We start from the raw sequence: 15,046 nt of genomic DNA, 5'->3' as shown, positions 1-15,046 counted from the left end.
AAATGCTGTCAAAATTGCAACTCAGCCATTCAAAGCCTTCAAAGTTTGAATCGAAGAAGAGAATTCACAAAGCCAAAATCAGACTACTGATTACACACATTCTCTTAGATCCTTAGGCAAATATTTGTAATATCCAAAGCCTAAGTCCCGATTATAGAGAGCCTGTTCTCTGTGATCTAGTTGGTATTTCAAACCTCCTTTCAACTGAGTGAAAAAAGTGTTTGAAAATAGCGGAGTTCAGACTAGTGTTATGACTCCAAGAGATCTTAGCCAACCGCTAGCAAAGGCATTGTTGTATCTTAGCGTGCTAAGAGTGAGCGAGAAATCCAACCCAGTGTGTTGGTACTGAAAATCTGATTTTCAGTTGTAAGGTTTGCTGTGCACCCGTAAGCACAAACCCAGAGTGTTTGTCAGTGTGATCAACTGACCGTGGACGTAGGAACTTGTTCCGAACCACGTAAAAATCCTTTGTCTTTTATCGCTTTCAGTTTTACTTTCTTACTTGTGCACAAACGTCACTTTAACTGAAACTGATTAATTGTAAAGTGAAACCTTAACCTGACAACGTGATAATCAAAGGCTTTTTCAAAAGAAAAGTTTTCCGCTGCCAATGTTATTAGTCTAGCTGATAAATCTTCGGATAATTAGTAAGATTCATAACACTCATCTGTTTTAAAATCAAGACTGAAGCTCTACGTGAATATCAGTTAAAGTCTCGTGCTTAACTGATATCTCTTTACTGAAGTTATCTTCAGTATCAGTCTTCAACCTTTGTTTAACTGAAGTCTTCTCTTTTAGTTAACTTCAAAAGGTTGTTCTGTTTTGTGTTTTTGAAAATAGCCTATAGGTGTATTCCCCCCTCCCCCCATATACCTATTCTAAACCTTCCGGGACCTAACAAAATGGCAACTAGAGAGAGAAGTGATTGATTCTCCCAATTGTGGGAGTCTACTATCATCGAGCGGTGGCTATGAGGAATACGACACGTAGAGACGACTCTTGAATTTCATATGTCGAAGAAGTTTTCATTTTGGTGAATAACTTATCATTAATGTGAGTTATGTTTTGATAAAAGAGGTTATACATAATTGCTGAAGTTTGTGTATGTAATTATTATAAAATTAAACTATAAAATTGTAGGGGTAAAGATGTACATTTATTAATATTTTACTTAATTTTTTTTAATAAAGGGCCATGATGAAAAATTTGGAGGCTATATATAAAATTACTTTAATTGATTTAAAGACTTGGGCCTTTTAATTGTTGGCTATGCCTATTAATTAGTGAGACTTTATTTTCAAAATATATGTGTTGAGCTAATAAGTTCTATTTCATGAAAAGTTAAAGTTGATGGTTCATGCTTAAAAATATTTTTGCTCTCTGTATGGTCGTTTTCTAAATCGTTTTTCAAGTCATTTTAGCTCTAGGTCTCTTGTGAAAGTGTGTATATTTGGGGTGATTTTCATTTTGAATTGTCAAGTTGAGCTTATTATTGTGTTTTTAATGATTTAGGTACTCGACACTTGAAAATGAAGGAATTTTGGGTGAAAAGAGGAAAACTATGGAATTAAAGAGAAATTGGAGTAAGCCGCGGTTGACTAAAGAAACTATCAAGAGCAGAATGACGGGTGAGCCGCGACTGACTTGAGCGGTTTTTGACGAAAATTTGAGTTCAAAATGAGTCTTTAGGAGTTAGAAAATCTCTTCTCTTTCATTCCAACTTTAATCTTTCACTTTGATGAAGCACAAACATTAGTTGAACTTAGTTTTTCATTTATTTCAATTTCTCTATGCATTGGGAACGGATTACACTTCTATTTAATAAGAATTTCTTTGCCAATCTTATTTGCTTTCATTGTATGGATTATTTTTGTTTTTTCATTTATTTTTACAGCATTATGAACTAACTTCTATAATCCAGGGTTGGAGATTCAATTGGGTTTAATTGATTTGCTTGAGATGTATTGATGCACTTTATCCGATTCAATTGTATGATATTCGATTTAGCAATTGATCACTGCTTGATTGTGTTTGCAACGTGTGAGATCGAGAGAAGAACTCGTTGCTTGACCGTGGTTGAATTGAAATTAGACTTAATCGGTAATGTGTAGTCTAATAATTGATGAATTCATGTGATTCAATTAGCGTAGACTCATGTTTGGATGTGAAAACTATGGTTTCAACACCTACGTTAGGAGAATTTTGCGGGCTTATGAATTATGCATGATCTTCACTTGTTTATTGATTTTCCAAGAAGATGATCCGTCGCCCTAAAATATTTAACCCTTGAATTTTCGTTTGTTTTATCTTAAATTTATTTGTCGTTATTTAGATACACAACTTTGAACTACTTGAAAAGAATGTTTAGGATTTATTGTTTTTACGTGTTTACCACATAGATAATTAGTCCTGTTAAGTCTTTCTCGTGGAATACGACTTGGGTCAACTTGTTACTCTACGGTTGACCTCGTTCACTCACGAACAATCTAGAGAGTATGCTTTAGGTTGAACACTCTCTATTGGTTATTGCTTCTACCAAAATATTGTTGGCTTCAGCAAGCAGATCTTTGTTAGCTCTATCAACTAGAATTGTGTACGTACACTAGAACCTATTGTCTCGAGAAATTGGATGACAACCAGTTGTAGATAGCACCCAACAGATGAGCCAAGAAAAGCAGAGTACTCGAATTTTTAGTATGAATGAAATGACTTGTTTTAAAAATATTACTCCCTCCGTCCCAGCGAAAGTGGTGCGTATTCCTTTTTGGGCTGTCCCACCGAAAGTGGTGCATTTCCTTTTTTGGTAATAATTTTACACTACAAACAATGTGGCCCCACACACATTTACACACCTTTACACTACAATCTTATTCTCCTTAAATTTCGTACCCAAAAGAAGTGCACCACTTTGACCGGGACGGAGGGGGTATGTGTTATACTATTCAAAACATGGATTATCTTTTCAGAATATAGCTTTTTTTTTAATGGCTCATCCCATTGAGTACATTAGTACTCATGCCTACAAATATTTTCAAAACCTTTTGCAGATTGAGCAGTTGGTGGTGACGTGTTAGGCTGAGCCAGAGGTTGTTATTTGAAGAATGTTGTATTTTATTTCCGCTAAAATAAATTCACATGGTGACAATTATCTGATGACTAACTATGTCAATACTTCATGGACTATTTTATATGAATTTCATTTTCCATCGATTTTCACGGTGATTGTTTTCCGCATATATTCCATGCCTAGTTTGAAATGTTGCTTTTGTCTCAAACCTTCGAACTTCAGATCCTGATAGGGAGAATAATTATATTACAACGTCGTCATAGCCCATTACCCATTTAATTCAAGTAAAGCCTAGTAGTTCCGTCACATAGCCCATTTCTTATTCTCTCGGGAAACTGGAGCGTGACAAGAAAGTACATCTAGATACCTCTTATATATACAATATTAAAAATTATTTAATAAATAATAAATTATTTACATGAGATTATTGAGTTAATGTTTCTTAAAAATAAATTATAATATATGATATGCTATAATTTTATCAGAATTAATAATTTCCTATTATTAATTTCTTAATATAAAATGTAAATAAAAACATAAATTTAAAAATTAAAATATTAGAATTGAGAAAGAAAAGGGAAAATGAAAAATGTTTGGAATACAATTTTTAGATTCAAAGAAAATAGAATTATTTAAAAATATAAATTGTTTAATATGTTTTTTTTTACTTGGGGGAGTTGGGGTAATTTAGGGTACCCTAATACCCCGACCCGGGTACCCGAGTCGGGTATTAGGGTACCCAATTTTAAAATTGTGTTCGGGATCGGGTAGGAATTTTGGATGAATTTCGGGTTCGGGTACCCGAACCCGACCCGATTCCCAACCCTACTAACTACCGTTCAGAATCAAGCTTTCATCATGAGAAGCATCAAGGGCAAGAAGAGGTCAAGATAGAAAGAAAGGAGATGAGCAGGTTGATTGACCGACATCTTGGGCAAGATGATGACGTGGCAGATAAGATCTGCTGAGCAGGAAAATTGAGTGGGGCAAGATGATGATGTGGCATCTGGAGAAGATAAGGATGGAAGAGTCCACGCAAGGAAAGACTCTAGGCAAGATGTGTTTGGTCAAGATGCTGACGTGACACATAGTCTGAATTAAGAATGGATAAGGGTGAACGTTTATCCCTTAAGAGCTGGAAGATGATATACTTGAAGTTTTTTCTGATAAGGACGGATCTGGGCGAGATAAGCTTCAGGTAGAGTTCATGCAAAGCTAGAGTATGAGCGAGATGAACCTAGACAGTTTACCAAGTAAAGGACTCTACATACTCCAAAGCTTGCAGTCTACTCTAACTCTCCCCTATAAATACCAGCTGCATACACACGAATTTGGAGATAGAAGAAGACAAAAAAAGGGGATACACATGGGATATTTGAGAGGAGAACCACACCAATCTTTAGCTATAGTTTTCCATTTTTGTTAAGCCCTTCGGGGCAAGACGCTAGTTTAGTTTATCGTATATTTGTTGTCGGCGGCGTTGGTGCGTGCCGTGTTTTTATTTCCATTCAATTGTAAGATTTCATTTTATTTATTTTATGTCTTCATTTACTTTTATGTTTGTTATTTATTTCACATCTAGTTAGGTTTATTAATCTGGGCTGAGCGTGATGATATGAATATAAACTCCTAAATCGTGAGGTTGTCTTAGGCGTGAGAATCTGCTTGTGTATGTTCCCGAAGTGCTTGTCTTGATTCATATATGGTCTAATTCATCTTGATTAGTTAACTGATCATTAATTAATTGAGTAGATTAGATTACCAATAAATCAAGGTTATAGGGTGTGTACGATCACTTTGCGTCTTGAGAGTATTGTGGGCACAAGAGGTTGACGTAGACTACGGTCTGCCTAAGTTCAATATCAGGTCTATCTAGAGCTCAATGCTTATTGGTTTAATTGCATGCTCTGAGGTGTCCTATTACATGGTTAGGTCAAGATGATTTATTGGTATAGAGTGTCCCTTATCTTGAACACAAGTAAGGGTAGATTTTCTTACACAATGGAAGTGCACGTGACAAATGAGAATGTGGGCACACGCCATTGGTAAGTTATAATTGGTAGACATCACTGATACTTGACTTGAGTATCAGCTCGCTATTTCCAAGTGGCCAGCATTAGTTATTCAGTCATAACTGAATCTTCAGTGAAGTCTTCGTCCTTTAGATACATCTGTTTTTGTCTTCAGCCTTTACAGTTGCGATCTTCAGTCAAGCGGTAGTCTTCAGTCCGCCGGTCTTCAGTCTTCAAACCATGTTGCCAGCGATCGTTGGAGGTGAGCGACGGCGATAGAGGCGGTGGGGATGCAGCGTCCGCGCCGTGGAGGAAGATTGGAAGAAAATTTTAAGAATTTGGGGAAGAAATGGTGCTTGCGGCGCGTGGTGGAGGAAAAGAGAAATTAGGGCTGGGTTCTAGCGTCCGCGCGATGTATATATACCGCACGAAGCCAGCGGTCGTTGGCACCTAGCGATCGCTGGGCGCTGGGTCCAGCGCTCACTTAAAGCCAACGACGGTTGGGATTTTTGGTTTCAAATCCGTAAAAATCACGTCAAATTCTTGTTAAAATCCGTCCAAAATCTGTGCAGATTCCTTTTTAGAATTCCAAAATACATGAAGAATCTATGTGAAATCCATAGATTTTTAAAATTCAAAAATTTTAAAAATTTACAGAATTCCTGAACAAATACACCCCCGTAAGTCATGCTTCATGAGATGGAGAGTAGTTGGAATAGATATTAGGCGAGTTTTTGAAGTTGACCTGGCTTTCACCACTGGAGTCACCCTAAAGCAACGGTCATTTTGTGGATCCTAAAGCAAAGCATATATAAATAAAATTAAATGTGAAAATCGAATACAAAAATAAAATCAAATACATAAAGGTGAAATACGGGACCTATACCAAAGCGGCAAAGCCAAAATCAGGGTTCATTTCCCATATATGTTAAAAAATGACCATTCTCTCTCAAAAAAAGGATGATTTCCTAAAATATTATACACAAAAATGAGCTGATGAACAGGAGAATCACAAATTTGGTGTTGGAGAAGAGAGCAAAGTGTTGAAATTTCTTTTTTTTTTTTTTAGTTTGAGGGTTGGATTGAGGTAATTGTTGAGTAAGGGTTTGTATCTGAGTTTGGAAAAGATTTCTCAGAATCAAAATCTCGTTGAAGAAGATGAGGGCTTCTGCAAAAGCTCTCATTCGCAGAGGAATTGGTGTTAAATTCGGTATTCTGACTCATCCATTCTCTCTCTACCCTTCTGATCTGCGTAATGTCGGTTTCCAAGGTACGAGACATTTCTCATCTATGCTTAGAGTACATTTCAGTTGTTTAAACGACATACATTTCGCTCGTTTCCTGTTTCGTGAAATGTTGAGAGTTAGGCCACGGCCTTGTATTTCCATGTTCGACAAACTGCTGAATGCTGTTGTCAAGATGGAAGAATACACGACTGCCCTATACATGTTCGACGAAATGCGTCAATTAGGTACACCTATAAATTTGTGCACGATGAATATCATCATCAATTGTTATTGCCTTGTGAAGAGGGTGGACTTTGGGTTTGCTATGTTGGGCAGCATCTTCAAGCTCGGTTACGAACCAGATGCGGTGACTTTTACGACTCTCGTGAAAGGGCTTTGCTTAAGTAATAAGGTGGTTGAGGCAGAAAATTTGTTCCTTTACTTGTTAGATCATAATCTCTCTGTGACAGATGAAGTTATGTGTAACACTCTGATCAATGCACTTTGCAAGGAAGGAAGGATAGAGGAGGCTGAGCATGTTCTGAAAGTCATGGTAATGCGGAACATTAGCCCTGATGTTATCGTTTATACCACGTTGATGGATGGGTACGCTTCACAAGGGAAAATGGAAAAAGCAAAAGGAATATTTCGTTCCATTGTGGAACACGGACTTGAGCCAAACATATTCACCTTCAACACTCTGATCAAGGGATATTGTAAGGAAGGAAGTATAGAGGAGGCTGAGCATGTTCTGAAAGTCATGATAATGCGGAACATGAGCCCTAATGTCATCAATTTTACCACGTTGATGGATGGGTACTCTTCGCAAGGGCAAATGGAAAAAGCAAAAGGAATATTTCGTTCCATTGTGGAACACGGACTTGAGCCAAACATATTCACCTACAACACTCTGATCAAGGGATATTGTAAGAAAGGCAACGTTGATGAAGCTTGGTGCCTTTTCCACGAAGTTTCTCGTAAAGGTTTACAACATACAACAGTCACATATAACACCATGCTTCATGGATTATTTTGTGCTGATAGATTTGATGAAGGTTGGAAGCTTTTCAATGATATGGAAGCTGATCGGCAAGTACGCCCTGACATATTCACCTATCATATTCTAGTCAAAGGTTTATGTGCAGATGGAAGAGTTGCAGCTGCAAGAGATATTCTTCATCAACTTCCTTCGATAGGGCTGCGTCCTAATGTTCCAATGTATACCATGATTTTTGATTCACTTCATCGAAAGGGGTTAATAGAGGAGGCAAAGCATTTGCTTAAGGAAATGGAAGAAAATGGTCTGAACAAAGATGAAATTCTTGAGAGATGGATTAGAGAGAGGGATGGATTGTGAATTTGTAATAAAATCACCCTTTAAAATAGAAATAAGAGCTGATCTTATAAGCCAGTTTTTGATCTTATTATGCTATTATTTTTATTAAATAATCTTACAATTGTAATTAAGTTCTCTCTGCTCTTTTCTCTCACTGATCTCATCTCTCTTCAGTTACTAAAATTGCAATAGTAAATTGTACTGTTTTGATTGCATACAGATTTGCATCATGAAATTGCTAATATAACTATTAAATACACGATAATTGAGAAAAATTATGGCCAAATTTTGAAACAAATCAAACAAGCTTATACTTGAACAAGACCAGAAAGATACAAAGAAACACCCTATGAAGAGAAAATCACAGCTATATATCACAACTCACTCACACCCAAAAAGGGCAAATCCCAAACATAAAATGAACAAGAAACCAAAATATGACAAGATATAAAACTTTATGTATAGAGCTTTCAAGCATCAGAATTTGAGTGGAGGTAAGCCTCAATAGCCTTGAACATGGCCATGGCCTTCTCTTTTCCTTCTTGATCTTCTCCCCACTTATCTCGACATCGCCCTTGGTGTTGTAAATGCTTCTTAGATGCTTCCGCCATCCCCTTCCATGATCTTGGGGATGAGGGTGTCGGCGTCGAGCACCACAGCCTTGAACATCCTTGCAACTGGGATGGATGAAGGGATCTCCATACTAGAGACCAATTTTCCACTCACAATACACTTTTATCTAACATTTTTTAAAACTCTTGCCACTTATAAACGTACTCCCTCCGTCCCACGAATCTTGACACGTTTGGATTCGGCACGGGAATTAAGGACTTGTAGATTAGTGTTTTAAGTGTGTAGTTAACAAAATATAAAAATGATAAAATAGGAGAGAGAAGGTAATAAAAGTGATAAAGTAGGAGAGAGAGAGTAGTAAAAGTGATAAAGTAGGAGATAGAAGATAATAATTATTACCCAAAATGGAAACGTGTCAAGATTCGTGGGACGGTCCAGAAAGGAAAACGTGTCAAGATTCATGGGACGGAAGGAGTACATGTTTTCCGTATCAGTATATATCCTATCCTTTCATGAGGTCTTCATCCTTACTACATGATTAATATGAAATAATGGAGCTTTTATTATTTCATACCTAAGCCTCTCTTTGTGACATGATTTAGTAACACATATAGGAGAAAATCAACACAACTCCACAGTCTCAAAAAAAACAACCAAGATCATAAATAGAAGCTGCGTGTGAAACTTCCGACGAAAAGGATAGATGAACACACACACAAATATGAGAAATGGTTTATTCCGAAACTTTAAATAATTATAACTTATTCGTTTTAAATGTATATTCGATTATTTTTATCCCAAAATAAAATTTTGTCATAATCATTAATTTGAATTGAATTTCTTTTTACAATCAAATTTCAACCTTTTTTGAAGTAAATGGTAAAAGAACATTATTTTGGGAGATGGTCTTTTTATTTGTAAGATATTTATGCACTAAACCACAATATTTTGAAAGAAAAATATGCATTTTAAAGTACCAAAAAATTAATTTTTAAAACATGACATTATAAAGTAAATAAATAAATAAATAATATATAAAATGAAATATAGAAAATAAGATATAACCAAAAAATAAACAATTATATGCAGAAATAACAAATTAGCTCTTCTGACTTTTATGCCATTTATTATTTTATATTCATTTTTAGTATATACTCTTTTTTTATAATCATGTGTATTTTAAAGCTTTTACCATAATCTTTAATTTAATTTATATATATTCAATATTTTATTATTAATTAAATTATTCTAAGATTTTTATAGAGGAAAAGAGGCCCGCAAGAAATAGGCAAACTTGTATTTGAAAATAAAAAGAAAAGGTAAACATGCATATAATTAAGAAGGAAAAAAGAAAAAGAAGATAGTATATAATAGTCAAATTACATGATAAAACTGCACGATTTTATTTAGATTTTATTTAATGGATTTGCGGTAGAATTTAGCGAAAAATAAGGCAAACTTGAGATTAAAAAAAAAGAAAAAAAAATTGTTTTTCAAAATTTTGGACTAAAATAAAAACACCTCTTAAAATATAAAATAGGAACCATCCGTAGCCCTTAGATCATCAAGATCTACGGATCTACGGTTGATTCGTCACCTTGTTGGATGAATCATGATCCTGAGTTCGAATCTCATAGGTAGCAAAAACTTTATTTTTTGCGATTCATCCCTTATATAACGAATTCATACGTGTTCTATATTGTGATTTGAACTCACAAATTCAATCCGCAAACAATTGAAATAAACAAGAACAGTACTCACAAATTCAATCCGCAAACAATTGAAACAAACAAGAACAGTAAAGTACTCGGTGGATTTACGTGGTTCGGATCTTCGATCCTACATCCATGGGAGGGTGAACTCTTGACGTCTTTATTAAGTGAAGAAACGAGATCTACAAGTACAAGAAAAACCACAGCAACACCAGCTGCAAACAAGCTCTCAATAACAGAGAACTCTCACTCTAACTCTCATACAAAAACTCTTCTTCTTTCACTCGATTTCAGTTGTTGATGACTAAGCTAAACTTCTAATCTGAACAAGAATGAAGATATAAACCTAACTTAACAGCTGCAACTGATCTTGACCATCAAATGAAATAAGATGTGATCCAACGGTTGAGGATATGCCGCTGCATTGAATCTGTTATATTAGTTTTAACCTTTTTGCACTCCAATCCTTCAGCTTTCCGTATTTGCTTAGAAATCCCTGTCTTTCGCATGGCTCTTGTCACAACCAATAACTAACATATATAAAATTCACACATTTTTGCTGGTTCATAACTTTTATTTTAAGAACTGTTTTTACCGTAGTCCCTCCCTATATATATATATATATATATTATCCTCTACTAATTAAAATCAATTTATAAATGCTTATTCATTAAATATAACTAGATTCTAAGGGGGGGTGTATTCGTTCTGGAATTCTGTAGATTTTAAAAGTCTCTGGATTTTAAAAACCTATGAATTTCTCAAAGATTCTTCATTTATTTTTGAATTCTAAACAGGAGTCTGCTAGATTTTTGACGGATTTTAACAAGAATATGACGTGAATTTTACAGATTTCAAACCAAAAATCCCAGCGGTCGTTGGCTTTAAACGAGCGCTGGACCCAGCGACCGCTGGCTTGTTAAAATTTTACTCTTTGGGAAGGCACTTTCTGCACGAGGAGAGCTGCTTCTTTCAGGACTTACACCAAAATCGTTAGAGCCGAAGAAATATTTTTCTTCGTTCTTTGCACCGTCGGGATCCTGATAGTAATGATGATAGAGTAGCATTACAAATAGAAATAGGAATTGGAAAGATGAAATGAAATAAATTTAAGCTCATAACTGTACTTAAAGTATAAGTAACATAACACCAAAGTTATAGAGTGCTGATATGCTAGAGAAAGAAACTAAGCTGCCTTTAATTATTAAACAAATTATCTTGTAGGACAAGTGTCGCGAAGAAGAGACACATAGATGGACTTTCGTATGTTGTTGGCCTCCCTGGACTTCCACGTGGACTCTTCGACTCATCTGCACTAAAAATTGATTCTGCATCAAAGGCACTAGCCTCGGCAACAAAGGATTTCTTCAAGCCCAGCGATCGTTGGCTTCTTCGAGCCACAACCGCTGGAATCCAGCCGGCACTGAAATATGAAATCTTTTGAATTCTCGTGGTCGGAGGTCGGATTTGTTTATGTGTATTTTTTGAATGAAATCAATGAAAATCAGTCTAATTTTAAAATCCATAGATTTTTAAATACCTCTAGATTTTCATAGATTTTTAAAAGTTTGAAACTAATACCTCTGGATTTTTATAGAATTTTAAAAGTCTTGAACGAATACCTCTAGATTTTCATAGACTTTTAAAAGTCTTGAACGAATACGCCCAGATTTTAAAAGTCTGCAGAAATCTATTAAAATCCTAAACGAATACACCCCCCTAAGAGCACCTCCAGCGCTCGTGTTGAGCGTTGGATCGACGCGGGGCAAGGAGGGGGGTGGCGCATTGGAGACCCGGCCAGATGCGAAGCCGTGGCGAGGCGGAGACCCGGGGCGAAGGCGAGGGGTGTCTGGCGCGTCCGGCGGACGCGCCCATTTAAAAAAAATCGAAATTCGTTTGTTTTTTTTAAAAAATGACCGTTTGATATATATATATATATATATATATATATATATAGGGGAGGGCTAAAATAAAAACACTTCTTAAAATTTAAAATATAAATAATTTTCAGCCCTTAGATTATCAAGATCTACGGTTGATTCGTAACCCTTTTGGATGAATTCGTGGTCCTGGGTTCGAATCTCAAAGGTAGCAAAAATATATTTTTCACAATTCGTAATCCTGTTGGATGAATTCGTAACTCTGTTGGATAAAATTCGTACATTAAAAAATGTTTATATTTATATTTTAAGAAGTGTTTTCACTGTAGCTCTCCCCTATATACATATATATATATATAGGAAGAAGTTCTAATAAAAACCTCTGTTAAAATGAGAACTAGGAACCTAATCTTGACCTTTTAAATATTGGATCAAATGGTTAGGATTTAGTCAACAAAAGAAACTGTGCATCTATTATATTTTACTGTGCACTTAAAAAATATGCAATTTATGCAATTGAAACCAACAATGCAAAATACTCAAGCAAATCGAAATTGTGCATCTATGCAATTGAAACTGTGCATCTATGCAATCGAAATTGTGCATTTGTAGTTTAATCTCAGCCGTCTATTTTATTTAAATCAACGGCTTTAAATTGGTTCCTAGTTTTCATCTTAACAGGGGTTTCTATGTTAATCCTACCCTATATATATATATATATATATATATATATATATATATATATATATATATATATTTAAAATGACCGTTGGCCCCCAACGGCTTAATTCAACATTTTTCATTTTTTTTTCCTTTATCTATATATATCACAACTTAATTCCATTCATTTCATTATCTAAAAATCATCTCCACATCAAAAAATTCTCTACAAAAAATGTCTTCCTTCTCTTCAAGCCACAAGGACGAGCGACGTGCTGAAGAATTTTCCAATCTTGTGCAAGAATTTAACCAAATTGTTCAAGATATTGGTGATCGAGATGAGCAACCTCGTCGTCGGCGATGAAGCTTGGCAAAGATGGCCTACATTCGTCGGGACCGTGAAGCCGGCGCTGTACGTTTGCACGCGAATTACTTTGATGAAAATCCGGTTTACCCCGACAACATCTTCCGCCGCCGATTTCGGATGCGTCGTGCATTGTTTTTGCGTATCGTTAATGTCGTCGCATCCGATCCATACTTCCAACAACGCACGGATGCACTTGGGAGGCCCGGCTTCACGCCATTGCAAAAATGCACTGTCGCTGTTCGTATGCTAGCTAACGGTGGGGCAGCGGACCAATACGACGAGTATCTCCGGATTGCAGAGTCCACCTCGTTGGAGTGCTTGCGCAGATTCAGTCGAGCCATTATTGAACTCTTTGGCGCGGAATACTTGAGGAGGCCGACTTCCGCTGACTGCCAACGGCTTCTAGCAATGCACGAAGCGAAGCACGGCTTTCCGGGAATGCTAGGGAGCCTTGATTGCATGCATTGGGCGTGGAAGAATTGTCCAACGGCATGGCAAGGCGCATACACTCGCGGCGATCAGGGGGAACCGACCATCATCCTTGAAGCCGTCGCCTCGCAAGATCTCTGGATCTGGCATGCTTTTTTTGGGACTCCTGGTTCGAACAACGACATCAACGTGCTCAACAACTCGACGTTGTTCAATGATCGGATGCAAGGAATGGGGGTGTCGGTCACATATCAAGTCAAAAATGCCTACTACACAAGTGGGTACTACTTGACTGACGGCATCTATCCCAATTGGCCTGTATTCGTGAAGAGTCCTACACATCCGACGGATCCGAAGGGGAAGAGGTTCAAAGTGATGCAGGAAGCGGCTCGCAAGGATATTGAACGAGCCTTCGGCGTCCTTCAAGGTCGTTGGGCAATCATCAAAGGCCCATCGCGTCTTTGGAGCAAGGAGGCGATGAGCGACATCATGTTCACGTGCATCATTTTGCACAACATGATCATCGAAGACGAAGGCGTGCAAGCAACACAGTGGGAAGAAGACGCCGACGAAGCTTCGAGTAGCGCCGCATCTCAACCTCATGCCGGTGCTCCGCCAGATTTTCGTGCATTTGTTGCACGACAAGCATCCATGCGAGACGCGGAGATGCATGCTCGCTTCACTTTGGACTTGAAGGAGCACATTTGGTCTCGTTTTGGTCCGATTGAGCCCTAGAAAATTATTGTAATTTTTTTTATTATTATTGTATTTAAATTATGTCTTTAAATTATTGTAATGTAGAATTTTAATTTTAATAAAATTTGAATTTTAAAAATAAAAGTGTAGAAATATGAATTTTGTGGAAATGGGATCTAAGCACCCACTTAAGACACAATGCATTGGAAAGGGGTGGTGTGTCTTAGGTGGGGCCCACTCCTAAGACACTCCTCTAAGACACAAGCATTGGAGTTGCTCTAAGAATCTATCATAACATAACAGTCCATTTTCACTAAATAGGCAGCTATTATTAATTCTTTGTTCTCTAACTTAATGGGTTTCTCTATAGAACCCTATCCTTAGATAGATAGATTGATAAATAGATAGTTAGATTGGTAAATTATTAATTATTAATTCATTTGAATATGATTCTACAATAATACTAATATTTAAGTATAATTATATTACTAATTAGCTCTGGTAATTTAAAAGAAAAAAACTAATAACCAAAGGTAGCCAATAATTAATAAATAAAGTATATAAATTTCAATATAGTTCTTTTTACCTCTTCTTCTGGTTCTGTAATTTTTGAATGAAACATGTTTTGTCATTATTATTAGGGGTGAGCATTCGGTTATATGGTTCGGTTTTTGCTAAAACCAAACCAAACCATATTTTAATTCGGTTTTAAAAAAAATCGAACCGAACCGAATTAACCGAAATTTTTATAATTAAAACCGAACCGAACCGAAAAATCGAATTAATCCGAAGAAAACCGAAATTTTCGGAAAAAAAATGAAAAAACCGAAATTTTCGAAAAAAAAAACCGAAAATTCCAAAAAAAAACTATAAAATTAAAAAATTATATATATTATAAATATAATTCGGTTTTTCGATTTTGTTCGGTTTTAAAAAATCCAAATCGAACCGAACCATATTTCAAAATTTCGATTTGGATCGATTCGGTTTCGGATTTTTTGCTCACCCCTAATTACTATAAACGGATAATACACACATTTAGAAAAAAACATGCAATTAATATTTTCCTTTTGCCTTTTTATTGAAAA

At 36.1% G+C, this 15,046-nt stretch overlaps 2 protein-coding genes and 1 pseudogene across 2 annotated transcripts; 2 read left to right on the top strand and 1 right to left on the bottom strand.

Annotated features, from left to right (window-relative positions):
* The first annotated feature begins 5,933 nt into the window (after positions 1-5,933).
* LOC131002416 (pentatricopeptide repeat-containing protein At5g16640, mitochondrial-like) lies at positions 5,934-7,795 on the top strand. Its single transcript, XM_057928917.1, has one exon. The coding sequence runs from the start codon at positions 6,238-6,240 to the stop codon at positions 7,660-7,662; it is 1,425 nt and encodes a 474-aa protein (XP_057784900.1). The 5' UTR covers positions 5,934-6,237; the 3' UTR covers positions 7,663-7,795.
* A 173-nt stretch (positions 7,796-7,968) lies between these two features.
* On the bottom strand, positions 7,969-8,343 carry LOC131002415 (major allergen Pru ar 1-like; annotated as a pseudogene).
* Positions 8,344-12,842: 4,499 nt separating this feature from the next.
* LOC131002398 (protein ALP1-like) lies at positions 12,843-14,240 on the top strand. The gene is made up of 2 exons (XM_057928899.1): positions 12,843-13,969; positions 14,186-14,240. The coding sequence occupies exons 1-2, from the start codon at positions 12,843-12,845 to the stop codon at positions 14,238-14,240; spliced, it is 1,182 nt and encodes a 393-aa protein (XP_057784882.1).
* The last annotated feature ends 806 nt before the right edge of the window (positions 14,241-15,046 follow it).

Source organism: Salvia miltiorrhiza, unplaced genomic scaffold, assembly GCF_028751815.1.
Source record: "Salvia miltiorrhiza cultivar Shanhuang (shh) unplaced genomic scaffold, IMPLAD_Smil_shh fragScaff_scaffold_132_2, whole genome shotgun sequence".
In the NCBI taxonomy this organism is placed as follows: Eukaryota; Viridiplantae; Streptophyta; class Magnoliopsida; order Lamiales; family Lamiaceae; genus Salvia; species Salvia miltiorrhiza.
This window is presented reverse-complemented; position numbering and strand designations above follow the sequence as displayed.